Source organism: Plasmodium fragile (assembly GCF_000956335.1).
Source record: "Plasmodium fragile strain nilgiri unplaced genomic scaffold supercont1.72, whole genome shotgun sequence".
Classification (NCBI taxonomy): domain Eukaryota; phylum Apicomplexa; class Aconoidasida; order Haemosporida; family Plasmodiidae; genus Plasmodium; species Plasmodium fragile.
This window is the reverse complement of record NW_012192652.1, coordinates 4,754-19,374: the sequence shown is the minus strand read 5'-3', so window position 1 is coordinate 19,374 and position 14,621 is coordinate 4,754. Positions and strand designations below refer to the sequence as shown.

The 14,621-nt window shown below is 46.3% G+C and overlaps 3 protein-coding genes across 3 annotated transcripts in view; all 3 read right to left on the bottom strand.

Moving 5' to 3' along the window:
* AK88_04687 (uncharacterized protein) lies at positions 1-6,251 on the bottom strand (the record flags this gene model as incomplete). The annotated part of the gene is made up of 6 exons (XM_012482295.1): positions 1-888; positions 3,710-4,474; positions 4,659-4,915; positions 5,299-5,821; positions 6,004-6,111; positions 6,183-6,251. 6 exons carry the CDS (start codon positions 6,249-6,251, stop codon positions 1-3), a joined length of 2,610 nt encoding a protein of 869 aa, XP_012337718.1.
* Positions 6,252-7,223: 972 nt separating this feature from the next.
* Positions 7,224-11,778, bottom strand: AK88_04686 (uncharacterized protein; the record flags this gene model as incomplete). Its single annotated transcript, XM_012482294.1, has 6 exons — positions 7,224-8,357; positions 8,531-9,258; positions 9,818-9,892; positions 9,965-10,225; positions 10,783-11,527; positions 11,674-11,778. 6 exons carry the CDS (start codon positions 11,776-11,778, stop codon positions 7,224-7,226), a joined length of 3,048 nt encoding a protein of 1,015 aa, XP_012337717.1.
* Positions 11,779-12,969: 1,191 nt separating this feature from the next.
* AK88_04685 (uncharacterized protein) overlaps positions 12,970-14,621 on the bottom strand; it is a gene marked incomplete at both ends in the record, with an annotated part of 2,809 nt that continues 1,157 nt past the window's right edge. The window contains 2 exons of the mRNA XM_012482293.1: positions 12,970-14,220; positions 14,360-14,616. Coding sequence (XP_012337716.1) covers positions 12,970-14,220; positions 14,360-14,616 — 1,508 coding nt within the window. The remainder of the gene's footprint in view (positions 14,221-14,359; positions 14,617-14,621) is intronic.

Sequence of the window (14,621 nt, the reverse complement as noted above, 5' to 3'; positions counted from 1 at the left end):
TCAGGGAATCGCCACGGTGACTGCAATAGAGTGTATGCTTCTGTCGTGCACCGTGTGCATAACTCCTAACGTCGACGTGTACATGCAATCCGTCTGTAGTAGAAAGTGTGGTAGCCGTATTATGATATTCTGATGATGCAACCATTCTTTTTTTTCTTCGACATCATTATAATCCCGTTTGTCGAACAGACTGTGCGTGCTGTCAAAGGTCACGGATTCTGTAATTTCCTGGATTCTGTTAGAATCGTCTGCATCGGCTCCTTCTGGGAATATACTGTCCGTGCTGCCAAAATGCGTGGATTCACCAATCTTCGTGTCATCGCTAACATGATCGTCATCGGCTCCTTTCTCGAATATACTATCCATGCTGCCAAAATGCGCGGATGCGCCAAACTTTCTGTCATGACCAAAATCATCATCATCGGCTCGTTCTTCCAATAGACTCTCTGTGCTCCCAAAATTCGTTGATGCATCAAATGTTCTTTCCCCGTTATTATCCGCAAAATTATTCAAGTTTAAAGATGCGTTGGATTTGTCCACGTTACCACGATCCATCGTACTTTTCGATTTCTTCTTTGAACTGTCGCGGAGACTACTCTTTCTAGATCGTGAGCTAGAGTCATCACCATGCTTTGTTACATCGTAACGGTCCTGCAGGTAGCTACCGTAGGATGCGTCCTCCTGTTCTAGATGCCCTACGCCTTGCGTTAGTCCTGCAGGAACGTGGTCCCCGGTATGTTCACTGTCGACGCGCGCGATATGTTCTAGTTGAGACTTATGTGTTGATGGAGTTGCTTCTTCAATTGTCATAGCTAAATTTCTAGCAACATTGTTCTTTATTTGTAATGTGGAAGCAGCAGTGTTGTTTGTTGCAATGTCATCCTGGTGCTGCGAACGAAAGGCACGAGATAAAGGGTGTGCGTGTGTGTGTGCATGAGTTAATAACAGAATGGGCACATACGACATAACACGAAGGAACGTAGAAAGGGGAAGCAGCAAATATACATGCAGTAGTATATATACGATACATGTGGCATTTATATAGCCGAGCGCGAAACATTCCAGTAGTTGCGCACATCTGTACGAACATACATTTGTCTTTTTTTTTGGTGGACTCACCTTTAAAAAGATATACGCACAAACAACAAAAAGGAGAGCAAATTTTTTGGAGAAGAAGGACATGTGTGCCTTTTTGTCATGTGTTTCACTTCGTTTCCTGGATGCGCAGACGCTTTTGCTATTTGGGGATTGCAGTGTTCCTTGTGAAAGGGCGCTGGACGATGTTTGTTTTTTGTGTAGGTGTGGCATGTTGCTATGGATCGTTATACTTAAGAAATATACGAGGTCCTACAGTTCCTTCTGTTTTCTAAGTATAATACTATTTGTGATATGTGAACGAGAATATATATATATGTTTTTCTTATATAGAAATTACAGTGTCTACAAAAGGTAAGGAATTAAATATACTGAGGCATAATTTATATATGTGCATTCCTTTTTTTTTTTTAGCATCATGTTTTGAGTAGTTCTACTGTTGGTTTTGCATTTCTACATAATAGTGTAATACTCCACGGAGATTGCTGCGTTCTAAAGCATAGAAAAGAGCTGATTCTGCTTTTCTAAAAATATAAAAATATAAAGTATGCGGAATTTCCTTGAAACATACTTTTTGGAGAAGTTTACTAAAAAATTGAAGAAAAGACAGATGCAGAGTCACAAGGTTTAAGTAGAAGTGATTAATAATATAGTATACCAATTCGTATTATTCCTCGTTTTATTAATGTTTATAGTTGTTTAAATGGGAATTTGGTATTATGCAAATGGGAACTAATGGCTTTGCTCCCAATTTTTCAATTAGTTTAGTGTTAAACGTGAAAGGAACCAGGGAGTTAAGGGTAAAATTAAGAAAAATAAAAAAAAAATTAAAAATCAATTAAGAGATTAAGTGCAACTTTTGCAGGGTGTGGGGTTAGGGTTTTAGGGGTTTAGGATTCCATTGCTCAAGGTTCATGGAATAAATGGCCCCAGAAAAGGTGCACTATATATATTGTTCTCTAATACAAGAACAACGCGATGTTTATTTTAAAACATTGTAATAAAAAATGTTCAGAATGAAATGTACACCCTGTGAAGTGAGAACATTCAGGTTGTATAAAGCAGATAAGCATAGAATAAGCGTACATGCTATATGAAATTATATACTTGTTACATTAAGAATATTCCTGTGGAATATTTCGTGGAAGATTGCAAACATAGCGCACAAGTGGAATTTTAGATTACATGTCTCGGCTGTTACCGTTTATTGTTGTAAATGGGCTTTTTTAATGTATCGAAAATGCGTGCGGAACAAGTTGGAGTTTGAATTTTATTCATGGTGGAAGTGTTCTTTTTTTTTTGTTTTGATAATTTCTTATCAATTGGTGTCCTTCATTTCTTACTTTACGAAGGGTCATGTGTTCTTATAACATTTAATGTGTTCTTATGCTTGTTAAAACATATGTAATAAGGAAACTGAGGATTTCATTTATGAAAAGAGAGCAAATAATTTTGTATAAAGCACAAGTAATTTTTTATTTAAATTTTATTTTTTCTTTTTCTTGTATATTAGTGGAACCGGAATATAATATGTGAATACGGGAATTTATGTATGCCGTGTGTTAAATTAAAAAAAAAGAAATAGATGTACCCTAGTGTATTAGTAAAAACAACAAAACGTACATTTTAAATATGTTCTTTTGTATTGAAAAATGAAAAATATCTAATGCATTTATGCCTAAAAGCACAAGGGGTATTTTAAGCCATGCATAAATATTAGTTCTATCATGTTTGTTCTTGTTCTTGTGTTCACAATTGTTTAAATGCGCTTTAGAATTTAGGGCTTTTTTTCTTTATAATGAAAACCATTATAAATATATGGGTACATATACATTAAGCTAATATTGCATGCATACACTTCTTGTGTACAAATATTTAATATTTTAATATTAGGTGACTAAATTATCCTAAATGATAGTCTGCGCAATCATTATATTACACAAATAGGTAGAAAGATGTTTCTCGTTGCATATACTGTATGGCGAAGCATAAAGTTTAAATCTAACGTATGAAGTTTCTTATGGAGTATTCTACACGTCCTTAATAATAAGGAAGTTGTAGGGTGATGCAGTTTTCGCAAAGCACTTACTTCCCCTAAAGGAGAGCAGGGGAAAGAAAAGAAAAAGGGGGAAGTAGCGTTACATAAGGATGTATAGGTTCATGAACCCTTTGACAAAACGAGAAACGATTAGACGACAGCAATAAAAGGACAGTAACGCATTATGCAAAGCCCTGAATAGATAAGAATAAGCTGTTCTTATCATGTGTGCCACTATCTCCATTGCTATAGCCCCGCTCTTGTGCCTTGTGCCCTTAGACTTTCTCTAAAGATTTTATAACAAACTATGCACATATAATTCCCTTATATCCATACATTCCGTACACTCCATACTCGTCATCGCTACGCGGTACGCTCGTCCACACTGGTCTACACTCCACAGTCGTCTACACACTCGTCGCTGCTCAACGTCAACGAAGTGTGGTGCTGTTCCGCCGCGAGCGCGTGGTGTTGTGGTGATGGTGGCATCCATCAGCAGTCGTGCTTGCCGTAATTGTGTGCGTCTGTGTGTTCGTATGCGGGCGTATTCATATACGTACGCGTGTTCCTACGAACCGTGTTCTTACCTTCCAATTCCCTAATTTTCGAATCCACTACTTCCTTGGCCTTCTCAATTACCCTTGTTGCTTCCTGCACTATCTTCTTCTCGGTTTCTTTTATTTCAGGGATTTGCGTTTCGTCCACTTTACTGTTGTCATTAGCCTTCCTCTTGGTTGCTGTATATTGCGCCCACTTCGTATTACAGTCAGCCCCGTCTTCTATTTTATCCATTCCTGCCAATATGTTCCCGTCCTGCATTAACCAGTTTACTATGTCCAAATCTGCGGCGTCTACGTGCTGCATTTTATGTCCATACCCACACATGGTACACAGTCCGTCGACAACAGGACCCTCAATGCCTGGAGCTCCACCTTGTGGCGGGGTCTTCATCTGCGTGAATGTCTGAAAAGCATACTCTGTACCTCGTCTCCAGTGTTTCTGGTCGGGACAATAATTTGCTCGCAGTAGATGTCCAAATACATTCACTACTTCACACCGTAGCCTCTCTTCCATTCCCTTCTCTGTCTGGTTCTTCTCCTGTTTATGTTTGTCCTGTTTACTGTTGTTCCAGCCATTTGCCCATCCGAGTGCAACACTCATAAGTCTGCACCGTACTACGTCCGCTACTGTTTGGCCCTTGAAATAATGCCCATCTTCCTTGAAATCATCCCAGCCTACATTATAACAGTTGGCACCGTATGCATCCATATGCTGTTTTCCTTGCTGCATGTAGTTCTTAAACGCATCCAGCACCGTCTTCACCTTTTTCCATTGTTCTGCCTATATTTTTCATATAAACATAAAGAAATATGCGTGTTAGTACTTCAGTCGCACTCGTCCTCTCTAATGCACCTGCACCTGCACCTGCACTTGCATATACGTATCTGCCTGATGTATGCATGCGTCCTGTCACTTGGTCCCTGTTGTGTATATCGTGTATGTCGCGGCGTTTACTCTAACTTACACTATAACTTTTCACCACGTACACTGTCTTATGCTTCCACTCCAATAATCTGTCCCCTTGACATTCCCCTGCTGGGGCAGTCTGCACTCCTTCCTTCGGTCCGGCAGCGGCAGCACGGCCCGTACCACCACCACCACCACCAGATGAGGTCGTCGTTGCTACCGTCGTTGTCGCCTCCTTCGTTGGCACCGGTTTCGCCGCTACTGGTTTGGCCGCGGCGGGTGGTGGTGTTCCTTGTTCCCCAGGTCCTGATTTCGCTGGAAGCAAGAAGAGGAAGAAGGATGAAAAGATGATAAAGGAGAACTGGTAGAGGGGGGTGATGCATGCGCTCGGGTCGATGCACAATCGGGATGGTAGAAGTACACTTATGTGGCCGTTCTTCACCGCCGCCGCTCCATCCAGCGGCTGTTGCCCCTGGGCCCACTGTTCCATTCCAATTTGTCTTTCCTCCAACATTCTCATGAGTATGCTGCCGTGCGGCGTGCGTCCTGATTATTATTCATTGTACTCAACAGGCTGTTACCTTGCAACTGTACGTTGCCGTGACTTCCTGCACATGCAGTACCACTGATCCCTGTCTGCGCCTTTTCCCTCATTTCCGTTGTCCTCTTTGTCCACTCGGTCGCTTGACACCGCGAACCGTTTCCGGCACCCTGCGCGCGTTGCGTAACACTACTATCGTCCACCATCCATTGCGTAATTTTCGATTCAGGAATAAAACCCCCTACGCATGTATTCCCAAATTCCCAATGCACACACTGCCTGCTTCTGCTTGGTCTTCCTGTTAGCATTTCATTTACATGTCCGTCCACGGCGTTCAGTGCATGGTCGCGAATACGCTGCTCCCAGCATGCCAGCTGCATTATTTTCTGTATATATACACTTCCTATTATACATTTCATTCCTTCTTCTAACTGGTTCATACTTGTGTTACCCCCTCCTTCATGGACTATTGAACCATCACCGTTTAAACCTTCTATGTAGAACATTAACCTTAGTAGTAATGCGCACATTTTTTTCTGCTTCTCAGCGAAATTTACGCCATTGTGCCCCTCCACCTGACCACACATTATTTCTGGTATGCCGTCGTCCTCATCCTTGTCCCCTTTCATATTCTTCGCAATCTCATTTTTCAATTTGTCCATTTTATCCCACATCGCTTTCTGTTTTGTGCAAAATGAACGGGATGAACATACATTTATATATATATAGCTTATACCGTCTCCCTTGTTGCTCGTGCATGGAACATTATACCACATATGCATTGTTCTATATACATGGTACCCCACACCACGTTGCATTCGTTTTACCCCTATATGCCTCCACCATATTTTTGTGCACTTACATTAATTTGTGTGTCTGTCTGGGAGCCTCCCGCTCCATACTGTTGGACCCACGTTACCCTTAGCTTTGAAATAAAATTTTTACCTTCAGCACTGTCCCATAATTTATCCTACATGACGAATAAAAGGAAAACAAAAAAAGAAATACAACCATTATGCCATATGTCTATGTACACCATACCGGGACCTCCTGCGTGGCCACACTGTGCTCACTCCGGTGTAAACAAAATTTATCTATGCCGTCACTCATCCTGCTGTTTCCCAATACGTTTCGTGTGTTATAATTCAACTTACATCATCCGCCATCGGCTTGTCTGTACTGTTTGTTTCTTGGTCTAGTGGTGAGTTTGCGTATGGTGGCAGCCTCGTTTGCTCGGACAGACAATCGCGCGCCTTCTTACACTCGGCTACAATGCGGTTTACGCGGCCGCGTTTGCTCGGAGAGACAATGTGTACCTTCTTACACTCGGACAATCCTTCGTCGAACCCTGGTTACAGTTGGCCGCGTTGGTCGACGCGTTTGCTCGGAGAGACAATGGCTCCCTGCGTTCTTACACTTGGCTACTTCGTCGAATCCTGCTTGACCCGACCGCGTTGGTCGACGCGTTTGCTCGGAGAGACAATCTCTCCCTCCTTTCTTACACTCGGCTACTGCGTCTAATCCGTGTTACACTCGGCCGCGTTGCTCGACGAGTTTGCTCGGAGAGACAATGTCTCCCTCCTTTCTTACACGCGGCACAATGCTTACTCGGCGACTTCGTCCAACGGCGTCACTCGGACAATCGCGTTTACCCGGCCGCTTTGGTCGACGCGTTTGCTCGGAGAGACAAGCTGTCCTTATACTCGAATGCGTATGCGCATTCTATATTAGTTCTGCACTATACCCGTAGCATGCACGAGCGCATCTGTTAATAATTAACTTCACATAAAGTAGAATACTACGCCTTCATATTATTCATTTAAATCCACATTCTATATGTATGTGACCGGTGCCCACCTGTTCCTATGGTCATGTTAAAAGAAGTGGACTACACAGAAAAAGAACAGAACAAGGCACATGTAAAAAGAAAGCAACAGAATTAAGCAGAACAGAGCAGAAAAAAAAAAAGAACGTATGGAATAGTGCAAACAAGAAATATATTATGTATATCACGTAATGAAGTAAAAGTGGTCTACGGTTAGCATGCGTTATGCCGCATGCATATGCCCCGTCATGCGAATGTCAGAGCTTTTCCAATAGGTCATCTACATATAACTCCTTCTCCTGCACACTTCTGTCGACCTCGCACTGTTCTATGACTAATGCCAGGAGCAGTATCCATGTTTTAGCGCATAGCGGCTTGTTGAGGTACAGTTGCGGATGCAGTTGCGACCATGGTACAACTTTCACTCTGAGTATATCTTCTGCGACCATTACTTGTTGCACTTCTACGTCTGTTGCAACTCCAGGTACTGCGCGTTTGCCCGGCACTGTCTCCGCCTCTACACTATTCAACAAATGCTTGAACCACTCCTCCTGGCCATACATACTCATTTGCCGATGTTGTTGGGAAACCCATTCTTTCCATGCATCCAATTTCTTCCTGTCCAGGGTTGCCGCTTCACCGAACTCACTGTGCGCGGATACTCCGTTGTCCTCGTTTGCCGCCATGTGATCACGCAGGTATTGTTTCCAATCCGCTTTTAATTGCAAAAACCACGGCTGCGTCGTGCACTCCCGCAGAATATGTTTGTGGCGGTCAATCCAGTTAATCCATTGGGTGCACTCCGACGTCGCATGCCCGCAACCAGTAGAGGGACTCTGTTCTGTGTCTGTATGTATGGTTTCCATACAACTGCATGGATCGGGGTCCTCTTCCGTAGGTCGACAAGGTTCCGTTGCTAACAGTATGGTTTCCGTACACTTGCATGGATCGGGGTCCTCTTCGTTAGGTCGACATGAATCCAGGGTTGTCGAATGGTCGGTTGTCGAATCGTGGGTTGTTACAGAGGCGTGCGAGTTAGGAACATGCAAGATACTGTTATTCGTGTCCACGTCCCGCATCAACTCCTGCGCACACTCCTCCACGACAATCTGCAAATAGTCGTCTTTGACGCTTTCCCACTCGGTTGCTTCACATTCGTGGAGCACTTCTAGATCTAGCTCGATAATCGTGCGTTTATGCACGCGTGGTGGGCGTCCTGTACCGGATGTTGACGCAGGGTGCGTATCCTTAATCATTTTGTACCCGTAATCGGGTGGCGGCAGTTCGCCGCGTTGTAGATGCTCTAGAATTTCTTCGTCGAGTGGCGGTGACGGCACGTCACGAACGGTTCGATACGTTCGTCGTCGTGTTTGTCCGAGGTACGCAAAGTACTAAGCAGAAAAAGGGGGGTAAAGAGGAGGGTGAGGACGGTAGGATAAAAGGAATGAACGAGGGTGTAGGAGTACATGTGTGTTAGAACGATCATATATTGCAGCCCGTAGGGAGTTTCTGACGTATAAACATCCTGCACATGCGGCATTCCGTGATTGCCGTATATACTTACCTTCCAAAGGGAATAACCAAGAAGGGCGACGGTGACGGCGGACAGGAAGAAGAGTACGGGAGTAGTGGCGGTAAGGATATCGCCGGTTAGGTCAGGGACATCAGGGCTAGGGGACGTGGGTGTGTTCTGTGGCGTATGTGGATCCTGTGGGGTACCTGGTCCATATGATCCTCCTACATTGCTTTTTCCTTCGGGCAGTTCTATGCCCAGTTCGAGGCCGCCAGTGCCACTTACGCCCGCGGCTCCACCTCGTTCAGCTTGCCCACTTGGTCCTGTAGGAGCACCTGCAGCACCAGTTCTAGTGCTGGCTGCACGTCGGCCCCCACCGATTATTGCATGACACTGTTCACTGTCGTCGTCTTTCTTTTTCCCATCGACCATGCAGTAATCGGCACTACCGAAAGGATCCGTATTATTATCACCATTCGCTGCGGAAACAATATCTGTGCCCTTTGTGGCGCGATCGTCATCGTGCGGTTTAGGTGCCGTAGTATCTGGCGCCACCGGAACAGTCTGCGCAGTACCAGGGTCTCCCTTGGCACCATCACCAGATGTTCCCGTAGTTGCTCCTGTTCCTGCTGTCTCTGTTCCTGTTGATGGTGTTGGTGTCGGCTGTGTGTGGATTGGAGTGGACGCGTGCGCACCTCCGTCTTTGTCCGTTGTTTCTGCTATTGTGGACCCTGCTCGCGCTGGCTCCGATGCGTCCTTACTTCTTTTAACATGTTCACCTATAAGTTCAAGCGGAAAGAAGGACGAAAAGAATATGCATGAAACTGAAATTTTACGAGTTGGTTGGGCCCATGGTTCACGGTGGTTGATCATGCTGCGTTGACCACGGTCCGTCGCTGGATGGTTGTGCACACCGTCGGCTACACGTGGATCGAGCACGGTCCGTTGACCACACGGTAGGCCACACGGTTGGTGCGTGCGGTCGTTTCACGGGTGACCGCCGCTCGGGTGACGAGGCAGGGATGGGGCAGGAGGACTGCCGGGGCAGGAGGACTGCCGGGGCAGGAGGACTGCCGGGGCAGGGTGGTTACGGTGCACCCGGGAAAAGACTCTCTCTCTGCCACACACAACACACACACACAGTGTGTGTGTCTCTGTCGACGTCTATGTCTCTACGTCTACATCCAGCGGCTGGCGCGGTCAGCCGCGGCGGTCTCTCTGGCCCGCCTCATTCTCATTCGACGTTTGGTTGCTCGCTCTCTGCGTTGTCTCGCCCTGTTATCTCCGGAAAATTGTGGTTTCTTTTTTTTTTATGTCGATATTCACGCAGGACACTACCTTCTTGTGGGTCTTCGGGTTTCTTCCCACATTCATCCTCTGTGCCGGAACTCGTTCCAAAGGAGACAAGCGTCTCTGACGAAGAAGCAGGCAGGCCGCGGCCTGCATTCTTGGTCACGGAAACTGTAGGTTTACTTTGACACTTACCTGCTTTGTCTGCATCCGTCCCTTGCTGTGGTGGTGGAGGAGGTGGGGGTTGTTGTCCAGGTCCTGGTCCTTGACCTGCTGGTGTTCCTCCTGTGGCTGGTGGTGACTTGGCGACGTCCTCTGCTGCTGAGCCATCTGCTCTTGCTACTCCCCCGGGTGCTGGTGGCGCAGGTATGTCCTCCTTCTTTTTGTCCTGCGGGTTGTCTCCTTTTGTCGGCGGCTTCGTCGTCGCTGGGTTGGTGGCCGCCGGTTTCGCTGCGCCTGTAATGAGGGATGTACGAAAGATGGATGAGAAAGATGATAAAAAAAAAAAGGGACACAAGTGGTACAGAAAGAAGGGGGGCGGGACGGTGTGGTAGCGGCACGGTAGGGGCGGGACGGTGTTAGAAGAAGAAGAAAGAAAAGAAAACGAAAGGAAGGAAATGGTCGGCGGGGTGTGGTACGGTCGGGTCGACTCGATGGACTGCGTACTCGGTGAACTTGGGCTAGATGGTAGCAGTACAACTTTTATTTGTTGTCGCCGTCATCTCGTCTGCGGTGCGTCGTCACCGCTACATACTCGTCGTCGCCGCTCATCGCACAAGCGAAGTCCTCAGCGAAGTGGGGCAGCAAAGCAGGAGCGAAGTAGTTTGCTGTGCTGTTACCGCTTGCGTGTTGTTGTGGCCGTTGCGTTGCCGTCGTCGCCGCCGTGTGTGCGTGTTGTTGTGTTGTCGCCGCGTGCATGTTGTGGCCTTCCATATTTAGCCGTATCGGTACCGCACGGTCCGCGTGCGGCCGCGCATTTGTATTCTTACGAATCGCATGCTTTCTGCCCTTACCTGCTCCTGGTAGTGCTGGCGATGACTTGGATTTTTCTATTACGTCGTCCTTCATCTTGTCGAATACGTCCTTCACCACTGTCACTATTTCTTTCGCAATGCCAGCACTGCCGGTGACACCTGCCCCTTGACCCACTTTCGCTCCTGTTGCTAATTCATCGTTGTTTGACTTGTTGCGTCTACAGTTCTCATTGCCATGCAGTTGCCTCAGTTTGGTCCATAAGTCCGTATTGTGCGATAACCACGCATCCACTGCTGTTCTAATTTGTCCGCTACCTATTGTTAATCCCTTCCAACCGCCTTTCTCGCATCTTGCGCTTGCAAGTGCGCCCGCACCTGCTGTGTCCCGGAACCCGGCATCTACCCTCTTCATTGTCCTCCACGCATAATTTATGCCGTTCGACGTAGCCGCACACGTGGTAGATCTTAAGATACTCGCAAATACATGCATCACCGTGCACCCTAAAATTTGTCTCATGTCCTTATCAGTTTCATTCCTCGTTTGTCCAAGTTGCCCTGCGTCGCGTACTGTACTCATGAACGTTAATGCAGCGGACATGATCCTGCACGTTACTCTGTCTTGCTCCGTAAAATCTTTTAAGTAAGCCTTACTGTCGTCCCTATGATCCCAAAAGACATTATCACAGTTCGCACCCAGTACGTCTATTAGACCCCTAGCTGCCTTATCTTCCATATGCTGTACAAATTCCTCCAATAGTCCCTTAATAATTTCCCATAGCCCCGCCTACAGTGAATATATGGAACAACCTCAACGAGTATATATAAACGGTAAACTTCGGGTGCGCCATCTACCCCATGTGTCCCCGTTGACAGAAGAATGTGCGTGATGCAACTCCTGCGCTCCCTCTACTCCTACTCCTTCACACTTACGTTAAACTTCTCCGTCGTGAACCTCCCTTTCTGCCTGGCCCATGTGGCCAATACATGTGCAATAAATGCCTCCACAGTCGTATAGTTCGGACTGTGTGAACTCATCTTGCATGTGTCAGCGCCAGAAAAATCCCATAACAAGTTATTAAGGTTTTCATGCGTCCACTCAATACTTCAGAAATCCTGAACTTCCTATTCCGATGGTGCCTTCCGTGGCCACGTGCTACTTGTGCCTGTCTGTCGCACTGAATAATGTGTTCTATGTGCGTAACATCAGGTAGGAGCTACTAGAACAGTTGTATAATATATGGTTATAATACACAAGGAAAAGGAAGACCCTGCTGTTGTTGCCCTTAATACATATTAATCTTTAACAAAATGTTGCCTATATAAATTCCCATTCTACATTAGGTAATATCTAACATTCTAGAGGAACAAAATAGACGGAAAATAAGACATATGTAAGAAGAATAAAAAGCAAAGAGAAACGAATAAAAATAAAAAAAATAAAAAAAGAAAAACAAATGAAAAATAGGAAAAACACTACTCACCTTCATGAATACGCCAGTCTACACCGGTCTTCTCGAAACGCCTGCACACACACTGTCTCTGTGTGCGTACACCTACAAACCGCAGTAATAACAAAAACATCAAGACTTCTGGCGTCGTTGCTGCCGGCGTGGTCGCCGTCCCTCCCGCGGCTACGGCGTCTAATCGTGCGTACCCGGCCACGTTTGCTCGGAGAGACAATGTCTCCCTCCTTTCTTACACTCGGCTACTTCGTCGAATCCTGCTTACTCGGACCGGCCGCTTTGGTCGACGCGGTTGCTCGGAGAGACAATGTGTACCTTCTTACACTCGGCTACGATGCGGTTTACGCGGCCGCGTGTGCTCGGAGAGACAAGCGCTCCGTATACTCGAATGCTTATTCGCATTCTATATTTGTTCTGCACTATACCCGTAGAATGCACGTGCGCATCTGTTAATAATTAACTTCACATAAAGCAGAATACTACCCCGTCATATTATTCATGTAAAGCTACATTTTTTATGCATTTGACGTGTACCACCGTGTGCCCATGGTCATGTTAAAAGAAGTGGACTACACAGAAAAAGAACAAAACAAAGCACAAGTAAGCAGAAGAGAGCAGAAGAGAGCAGAAGAGAGCAGAGAAAAAAAAAGAACGTATGGAATAGTACAAACAAGAAATATATGATGTATATCACATAATGAAGTAAAAGTGGTCTACGGGCAGCATGCGTTATGTCGCATGCATATGCCCCGTCAACCTAATGTCACAGGTGATCCAATAGTTCATCTACATATAACTCCTTCTCCTGCAGGCGGCTTTCTAGCTCGCACTGTTCTATGACGAATGCGAGGATTAGCATCCACAATTTGGCTATTAGTTGTGTCTGCTTGTAGGAATCCTCATGCAGTGGTTGCGGCTGCGGCAAATCTCTCACTCTTAGTGTGTCTTCTGTTCCCATTACTTTGTCTACTGGAGGTACTGCGCCTTTGTCCGGTACTGTCTCCTGGTCGATATTTTCTAACAAATGCCTGAACCAATCGTTTTCGATATACTTTGCCATGTCGTGATGTTGCTTCACGACCCACTTTTTCCAGGCATCTTTCTTCATTTCCACACATCCAATACTTCTTTGTTCACTGAGTTCACGATGCACGTTGTCCTCGTTTGCCGCCATGTGCTCACGCAGGTATTGTTTCCATGCCGACTTTAGTTGCAAAAGCCACGGTTGCGTCGTGCACGCCCGCAGAATATGTTTGTGGCGGTCAATCCAGTTAATCCATTGGGTGCACGCCGACGTCGCCTCCCTGTGGTTGGAATGAGCACGACGCTTTTGTGCATCTAACTGTATGGTGTCCATACAACTCCATGGATCGCAGTCATGAGGTGGACCAAGGGCCTTGGCTAACTGTATGGTGTCCATACAACTCCATGGATCGGGGTCATGTGGTGGACAAGGGTGCGTTGGTAACTGTATGGTTTCCATACAACGCCATGGATCGGGGTCATCGGCGTCAGAAGCAGAAGGGTCCGTTGCTAACTCTATGGCTTCCATACAACTCCATGGATCGGGGTCATGTGGTGGACATGGATCCGTTACAGCGGTGTCAGTGGGTGGATCCACGGTGGAGGAAACATTGTTTCCTAATAAATCCTGGTTTGTGGTAGGAGCATCCGGGAAACTACTATACCCCTTTGCGTCCTGCTGCAAGTCGCGCGCAAACTCCTCCACAAGTATCTGCAAATAGTGGTCTTTGACGCTTTCCCACTCGGTTGCTTCACATTCGTGGAGCACTTCTAGATCTAGCTCGATGATGGTGCGTTTATGCACGCGTGGTGGGCGTCCTGTACCGGATGTTGACGCAGGGTGCGTATCCTTAATCATTTTGTACCCGTAATCGGGTGGTGGCACGCGTCGTTGTAGATGTTGCAATATTTCTTCGTCGAGTGGCGGTGACGGCACGTCACGAACGGTTCGATACGTTCGTCGTCGTGTTTGTCCGAGGTACGCAAAGTACTAAGCAAAAAAAAAGAAGAAGGACGATGTAGAATAGTGCATTTGTGTTAGAATGATCGTACAACAGACCCCGTTAGGAACACATTTGTCTATGGTACATATTGCGGATACGCATATGCGGTATTCCGTATATACTTACCTTCCAAAGGGAATAACCAAGAAGGGCGACGGTGACGGCGGACAGGAAGAAGAGTACGGGAGTAGTGGCGGTAAGGATATCGCCGGTTAGGTCAGGGACATCAGGGCTAGGGGACGTGGGTGTGTTCTGTGGCGTATGTGGATCCTGTGGGGTACCTGGTCCATATGATCCTCCTACATTGCTTTTTCCTTCGGGCAGTTCTATGCCCAGTTCGAGGCCGCCAGTGCCACTTACGCCCGCGGCTCCACCTCGTTCAGCTTGC